Here is a 7,975-nt window from a genome sequence, read left to right as displayed (position 1 = left end):
CCCCCCCCCCGACCGGAAATAGGAATGTTACTGTAAAAATAAAACCTCAACTATATTCATATTTTAGCTTGTTTATGATATATTAAATATTAAATCTCATGGGTCTATTTTTTAAATTAATCTTTATTCAGTGGTTATTTCTGAACACGAATGAATCTAGTTTTTTCTTTTCTTTTTCTTAACGTGGTTTTATTGCGACATAACAAACAGAAATGCTTTGCGTGGTTCTGTCTCACGTGACAGCCTGTTTTGTTTTCGTTTAGAGCTGAAGAGGAAGTGGCTTTCTGTTTGGTCAGTGGGATTCAAATATATAAGACAATCACGAGGTTTTAACCGTGTAATATCTTAGCAGGTGTCGTACGAAGGTCTTACTTGTTCCGTAGCCTGTGTAGCTAAGGTTAGCCGACTTCCGCCTGTGCATCCTGTACGGACACGTACGCAGCATACTGGCAGGTTTAAAACGAGAGTGTTAAATGAAGTACATGCCAACAGCAAAACCACTGGTGCTGATGACAAAGACAAGTCATACGTGTTTGATAGTCTCCAGCATGGCCTCTTTGGTCCTGCTCATGATGGTGCTTTACGGGACCATGAGCAGCCAGCAGCCGGGCGGCTCGAGCCTCAGACACGACTACCAGCTGCTGGGCAGACCCCTGTACAAACTGGATCTGAGCTGGCCCAAGAACCCGGAGCTCTACACTGGAGACGTGTTTGGAGTGGCAGTCAACCAGTATGCTGGGGTGGTGTATGTGGCTCAGAGAGGTAATTACACTCTCTGTTGGTAAAGGCTGTCATTAGGCAGAATACTGAGTACTTTTCAGAATCAAACATCATACTGGATCATAATGGTGACTGCGTCATTAGTGTGTGTCAGTGCAGATGAAGATGATCTTAATTGTTATCTGTTACGATAAGGTCAACATTTGGAAATTGCTTCATTACAGAAGTTAATTTAAACACAACAAATATAATAAATGTAGTAAAAACAGTACTGCTGATGTCAGATGACGTTAAAGTAGCTCACTGTATCAGAGTATAATGTTAAAAGTTGCGTTGGTGTAAGGGCACCAGGTGGCAGCAACCCAGTGTGGAGCAGGGCTGGACTGGGACAAAAAATGGGCCCGGGCATTTTGAGTAGAGGCCCCCAGGTATTATAGGAAAAGCCATAAAGCCTTTGAATGAAAACAAACGCTGTTGTGACAGTGATGTACACTGTCTTGTTGGTATATATGTATGATTTCTATACATTTTACATCAGATAAAACTTTGGTTGTAAGACTCAGATAATTATTTAATAAAAGCTAGATAATATTTTAAATGAGAATAAGAAAGAAAAGTATTTCTTTGTGCCCCCCTTTCCCTGTTAATGCCCTACCTGGGCCTCTGGCAAATGTTTGCTAGACCCGCCCCTGCACAGTTACCAGCTGTCAGCTACATAGAAAAGGATGCTGGTGTTATTTGTCTCTCAGAAACAGTTCATAACTTCAACTCATTCATGTCACCTAAAAGGTAAACCTGTTTCTCCATCACCTGTTCAGCTCTGATGATTCAGTAAGGACATCTCCTGGTTTCATCTTCATGTTTCCCTCTCACCAGATAACCAAACCGATATCATGACCAGCAGCTTTACAGCTGTGGCTCCAGCAAACATCAGCTGATACTAGAAATTAATATTAAATAAATTCTAACAACAGCTGATCAAGCTTAAACATGCTGCTGTTGTTTAGCGCGACATCAGCTGGTTTCCTCTTTCTGGCGCAAAGTGGGCGATAAATAAACAAGAGAGAAAAGCCGATCAGCTGATCATTGATCAGTTTCATGATTGAAGTAGAAACAGGAGAGAATGAGAGAAGAAGAGGCAGCTGCAGCGTAACGACACAGAATAAATCCAGCTTTGTGTCTTTTTTTTCATTCTAGCTGAAGTCCGGGATGAATCAATACTATTTTCTTCTGTGTGTCTGTGATAAGATTGCTTTCAGAGCCGTTGCCCAAACAAGGGGGCGGGTGCATCTGACCTCCTCGGCTGTAATTGGTCCAGTTCAGAATCAATCATGGCACATTGGCCAATCAACCACCTTTCATTGTTTATGCCATTACAAAAAAAACATTGGCCCATAAAAACGAAAAATCACCATGGGCCGATGGCTGGTCCAGCTGTGGTGTGGAGTGACATCTAACTGTGTGTGGTATTTAGTACATGATACAGTGCAGTTTTGAATCTGTGAATGTATTATCGAGGTATCTGTAATCTGAGTAGATACACTGGACAAGCTGCCAGGCCGGAGGAAAAGAGGAAGACGTCAGAGGAGGTTCACGGGTGAACGCGCAGAGTGCTAGCACGACAGAGGAAGATGCTGGGAATAGGGTGAAATGGAGGCAATGTGGTAACCTCCCCCTGAAAGAAGAAGATGATTTTAGAAAAGAAAAAATCAGTCAGAAAATTACAAAACGTCAGTATACATAAGGGGTTTGAAATTGTGCTGTAGTTCTCTGTTTAACAAGTGGATCAGTTTGTGGACAAACTTGTGCAAATTCTGCAATGTCACAGTATTCTGGTCAGGAGTCAGTCATGTAATAATCAGCAGCTCTCCCTCCGTCTGCTGTCAGTTATTTCTCTTCTCCTCCTTTAAATGAAACACATGTCAGCTCTGTACACACCAGCTCCTTAGTTCATTTAACCCAGCATATCAGCACATCTTTCAGTTTATTCAACGCTGCTGCGACCTCTCCCTCTCTCACACGTGCACAGCATCACATACAGTTTACATGCAGATCTTGTTAGTAAGAGAGTCGCTGCAACAAACTGGTTCTGACTTGTAGAGCTCCTCATGGACAAACACCAGCTTACATCATTGACCTTTTACAGCCATACGTCCTCAGCAGGGACTACAAACTAAAGGACACCAAGCTTTGTTAAATGCTGGCTGCTGGCTACATGTGGAGTCTGATGCAGTGCAGCATATATATGACTGTGCTTGCATTTACTTTCCTTTAGGTGACAACGTTCCGAAGGTGCTGGTGTTCACTACAGATGGAGATTACCTCATGTCCTGGAACACAACCACCCTGGAGAAGCCTCATGGAATATTTCTAGCAGATGCAGCTTCATCAAACCCCACTGTGTGGATCACAGACGTGGGGAACGGCCCGTATGGTCACTGCATCAAACGGTACACGCCATCAGGAAAGTTGCTACAGGTGAAGTAAAGCTGTTTCTGAAGTATCTAGTGTGAATATAGGAATAGAAAACATCCTGTTGATTATCGATTTGTTCGTTTCAGGTGCTTGGAACGCCAGGAAAAGCAGGTTCTGGACTGGACCCCCTGCAGTTTGATCAGCCCGCCGAGATATTTATCCATGACTCTGGGGAAATTTATATTGTGGACGGTGATGGAGGGATGAACAACCGCCTCATTAAGCTGTCCAAAGAGCAGAAGGTGATGTGGATGCATGGAGAGAAAGGACAAGGCCTAGCTCAGTTCTACATCCCACACAGCGTGACCGTGGACACGGCCCAGAGGGTGTGGGTGGCTGACAGAGGAAACAAGAGGATCCAGGTTTTTAATTCTGTCACCGGGGAGTGGCTGGGGACGTGGGGGAGCTGCTTTACTGAAGATGCACCCTATTCTGTCCGCCTTACCCCAGACAAAAAATACTTTGTTGTTGTCCAGCTCAACACCAATCAGATTTCACTGCTGGATGCTCCGCCTGTAGGCATGATTGGCCAGTGCAGAGTGGTCAGTGTGATCCAGTTGGCTGATGATGTGAAGCCCCACTTGGTAGACCTAGACCTGAAAACTGGGGCTCTGTATGTGGCTGAGATCGGAGCTCAACAAGCACAGAAGTTCACCCCCTTTAGTCTGGGTGAAAATTTCCTGTGACACCAAGCTAAAACAGCCTGACTGATCATAAACGGTTTATGATCGTCTGACATAAAATGTACGAGAGTGTCAACAAACAGGATATGTTTAATCCTTTTAATTAGCTGGCTTGAATCAAAAATCAAAAGGGGGTCTATCGTGTACTTTACAGCTCTTTTTCTTTCTGGGACTCCACTACAGCAGCTTTGCATGATCACAGTAAGCCCACTGAGGCCCAAGTTTAATCCATGACAACCCTAACTTTAAACTCTAACCGGAGACGATCCGAATATTTCTGTGGTTTAAAAAAATGTTCTGCTGAGTATCAGGGAACAAATCACACATCGTGGTGTAACACACCAAAAACAAACTAACAAGTTCTCTAGAATATAGGGCTAGACTTAGGGTCCAATCACTAATAGAGGGTTAAAGAAACTGCCCTTTATTTGAAAGTGAACTTTCAAACTGAAAAGGAAAACAATTTCAAGCCTTTTGCTCAGTGGAGTTAATTTTACCTCCTTATTTGAAGCCTGTCCTCATAAAATGTGAATAAACAGTTTAGCCTTATAGATATGCATAACCACAGACTGGTGTCAGATTCACTTCAGTTGAATTCAGTTGTATTTACATAGTGCCAATTTACAACAGCAGTTGCCTCAAAGTGTTTTATATTGTGATGTAAAAACGATATGACAATAATAGACAGAAACTCCCTCTGAGCTGGCAGAAACAGGCCCGAGCGGCTGAAGGAGAAGAGAGCAAAGAGAGACGGGACAAATTGCAAACTAGAGCCAGAGTTAATCACCAATGATTAAATCCTGCATTCCAAAAACGTGTTGATCTTCTGCTGCTACAAATTAACACGTGCAGTCTCATTTAAACGGTGGTCCTGACATACTTTTTATTTTTTCTTCTTTTAAATATTCAGTGGAATTCAACAACACTGGCACAGCTGTGAATATTTCCCAAAATGTCATTATCTAGTTTCAGCTACTTTTCTGATTTTGGCTTTTGTCAAAGTAATATAAAGGTAAAACAGAATGAAAAGTATCATGTGATTTTTTTTTTTTTTTATCAGGGTGTTGTTGTCAGTCCTCGCTGTAGTTATGTGCCATTTGTAATGTTCTGATTTTGCACTGTTTCAGCAGATCAGAGCCTCTCTGAGATGTTTTCCTTCTTTACTGCAGACACTTTAAGTTTGTGTGTTTTGCCTGAACCAGAGTCTAGCAAAAGGCTGGAGCTGTTCTGATAATATTATCTGATAATGCTGTTAATTCATGTATGATTGATTTGTGTTTTTTGACACAGCAGATGTAAATATTTTGCAGCATTTTCCTGAATCTGTACAGAGTATACACATTAAAATTCATCCTAATGCTGTCATCACTCATCATTGAACACTAGCAGCCATATGTACCGGTGCCAGAAAGCTGTCTCCATCATATGTTCAGGGCCTTTCCAGAGTGTTGTGTTAAAGTCTAATCTGGCCTTTTTTTCCTTGAGTACAGCGAGTGGTTTGCATGTTGTTGTAAACAGGATTGTACATCTAGAATCAAGGTGTTTCCTAACTGTAGTTTTTGGCACCGACCTCCTCAAGACTGTTTCTGACTTGGCTAAATGTTGTGAAAGACTTTTCTCCACAGTCATTCACTTTGAGTTATTCTGTGCTTTGCATGGTAATAGTTACCTGCCACCATCAGTCACCATGCAGTGTAAGAATCTGTGATCTGCTGAGATGAAACATGCTTCTTTTTGCTGTTTGTTAGTGTTTAGAGTAATGGGATTGTTGTGTATATTCTCTTTGTAGTACTACTCTCTGTGCAGTAACTGAGCTGCATGAATGTGAACTTATATGTAGCAAATGTTAACAGGGTTGATGGTTCTTTTTTAACCTGGTGGTCAAGGGTTAAAGGGTCACACCACCAATGTTCCTCATTAAAATTCATCGACACAGCTGTTTGTGGAGGCTTGTATACATCAGTGCAATGGAATACGATTTATGGGCTGTTTAACATTTTGACTTTGTTTATTTTGCTTCTTCCAGTAACAATTAAATGATACATTAGAACGTGACAGCAGTCGGGATGTTATCAGGAAAATCAGCCTAAGGTACGAAGCTTGATAATGCAGATCCATAACAAGGCAGACGATGGTGTGGTTATGGGAAGAGCCTTATAAAATACACTGCTAAGCAACGGGGGAATGAGGAGCAGGTGACTGCGTAAGTCAGGTAACTACAGTCACATGGCTGACTCCTGGACAAACAGGCAGAGCACGTTTACTGAACAGGGTTGGGTCAGAAATCAGATTTAGTGCGTCTGAATCTTACAAAGTCAGAATATCTCAGCCTCTACTGCTTTGGTTATGTCGCTCATAGATCACGTATGTTTCTGCCATAATTTATTATAAATGTCAATCATTGTTTATATTCATTGTATTTAAGAATAGCCTTCCAAAAGAACCGTTTGCCACTCACTGGTTTACGACATTAATCTGTGATCCCATGAGGCATATTTTCAGACTTATTGGAGACTGCTGTAATATGTAAAGGTGTAAACAGTTGGTCTGTGTAGTTTCAAATGATCATTTTCCAATATTGAGTTCATCCAAACATGTATTAGTGTCTGCTCTAAATGCAATTACAATTTAAATCCTTATTTTTTATTCATTTTTGGTAAATTGGTCAGTCAATGGTAACTTTATTGTCCCCAATGGGAAATTGATTTGCAGAATATCCACACATCAAACAACACACAAAGGTGTCAGGTCACTTTAAGTAGCATCCAGTAAGGACCCCGTCCGTCCATGCGTCCGTCTGTCCGTCTGTCTGTCTGAAGCGCTTTTATTTTGGTGGATTGTGCTTAGGTACTACCAGTAGGTGGAGCTGTATCCACATAGTTTGTACGAACGCCAATAAAGAAATACAGCATGATGAATGTCTTTGTCCTTCATTAATGTTATTGATTAACTTTGAAAGGAAGTAACTAACTAACATATTCATGTCCACACTCTGGCTTGTAAACAACATTTTTCCTCTGACTGCGAATAACACATGAGAGTCTCTCAGTAACGAGGAAGCTGTCCTGGGGTCAGTTTAAGCACATTTACAAGGTTTTTTTGTTGGGCCTGGAATCTGTTAGAAACAGGAATGGGTGTGTGTAACGTATTGAATGAACAGACACTGTTTAGCTGCAACAGCACATGTGATATTAAAGGAGAGGTAGAAGCATCTCGTGTAGGTCAAACTGAACAATGTTGATTTTATTAAAATATGCTAACCTCAGCCTTAATGTTCATTTGGGCTTATTTCCCAACTGATTTCATCTTCAGTCAATTATAAAAAGTATTTGTAAGAGAAATTTTCAATGAAAATAACTATTGGTTTCACCAACGTAATGCCAACGTTGTTAAAAGTTTCAAAATATGATTGGGGACATAAAACACAGGGACATAAAGGTGCTGGGAATATTTGTAATTAAATTCTGCAAACAGCAGCACACCTGGGGCTGTTGGAGCCCTCTGTGCTCAGTGTGCTCAACTAAAATACTTTCAAACAAACAAAAAACATACCAAACAGTAAAAGTACAAGTTCAGGCTGTTTCCTTTTGGGTTTTTTCTTTTTTAATTCTTTAAAAAGGTTAATTGAGGTTAGTTTTCAGAATAACAGCCTGACCTATAAGGAACAGTGTTCTCTGTACTGTTCTGCCCTCGCCAGTGTCTTAGAGGAACTCTGTAGGCGTCCATGCAAACAACAGAAAAATGTGAATTGACTAATGCTTCATTGAATAAAAAGAGAGAAGCGAGAGAGATTCAGGAAAAGAGCAGAGAAAGATGGCAGGACTCGGGGAAGAAAGGGGAACTATACCAAGATGTGTGTGAGAGGGAACGGGGTCAGATGGATAGGAAGATGAAGGGGTACAGATGAATAAAATACCACACAAAGCTTGGTAACACAGTGGGGTCATTGTTGCCCGGTTGTAGTGGCCTCTCAACACAGGAGCAGTAATGAAAGAAGAGAAGAGGGGTGAGGAGAGCGTAGAGAGATGTAGCAGCCCTGCGCTAGGAGCTGTGCACTGGGCACTGTCTGATGGCACAGCAGAGAAGACCCAGAGCAT

The 7,975-nt window shown here is 41.5% G+C and overlaps 1 protein-coding gene across 1 annotated transcript; it reads left to right on the top strand.

The window, feature by feature from the left end:
- Positions 1–235: 235 nt before the first annotated feature.
- Positions 236–6,784, top strand: LOC134632901 (NHL repeat-containing protein 3-like). The gene is made up of 3 exons (XM_063481770.1): positions 236–762; positions 2,996–3,198; positions 3,282–6,784. Exons 1-3 carry the CDS (start codon positions 474–476, stop codon positions 3,879–3,881), a joined length of 1,092 nt encoding a protein of 363 aa, XP_063337840.1. The 5' UTR covers positions 236–473; the 3' UTR covers positions 3,882–6,784.
- Positions 6,785–7,975: the final 1,191 nt, after the last annotated feature.

Source organism: Pelmatolapia mariae, linkage group LG8 (assembly GCF_036321145.2).
Source record: "Pelmatolapia mariae isolate MD_Pm_ZW linkage group LG8, Pm_UMD_F_2, whole genome shotgun sequence".
Classification (NCBI taxonomy): domain Eukaryota; kingdom Metazoa; phylum Chordata; class Actinopteri; order Cichliformes; family Cichlidae; genus Pelmatolapia; species Pelmatolapia mariae.
The sequence above is the reverse complement of the archived record's forward strand: the minus strand, read 5'-3'. Positions and strand labels throughout refer to the sequence as shown.

Coding starts and splice junctions, on each gene's coding strand:
- LOC134632901 (XM_063481770.1), top strand. CDS start 474: ATGAAGTACATGCCAACAGCAAAACCACTGGTGCTGATGACAAAGACA. Junction 763..2,995: donor GGTGTATGTGGCTCAGAGAG/GTAATTACACTC, acceptor ACTTTCCTTTAG/GTGACAACGTTCCGAAGGTG. Junction 3,199..3,281: donor CATCAGGAAAGTTGCTACAG/GTGAAGTAAAGC, acceptor TGTTCGTTTCAG/GTGCTTGGAACGCCAGGAAA.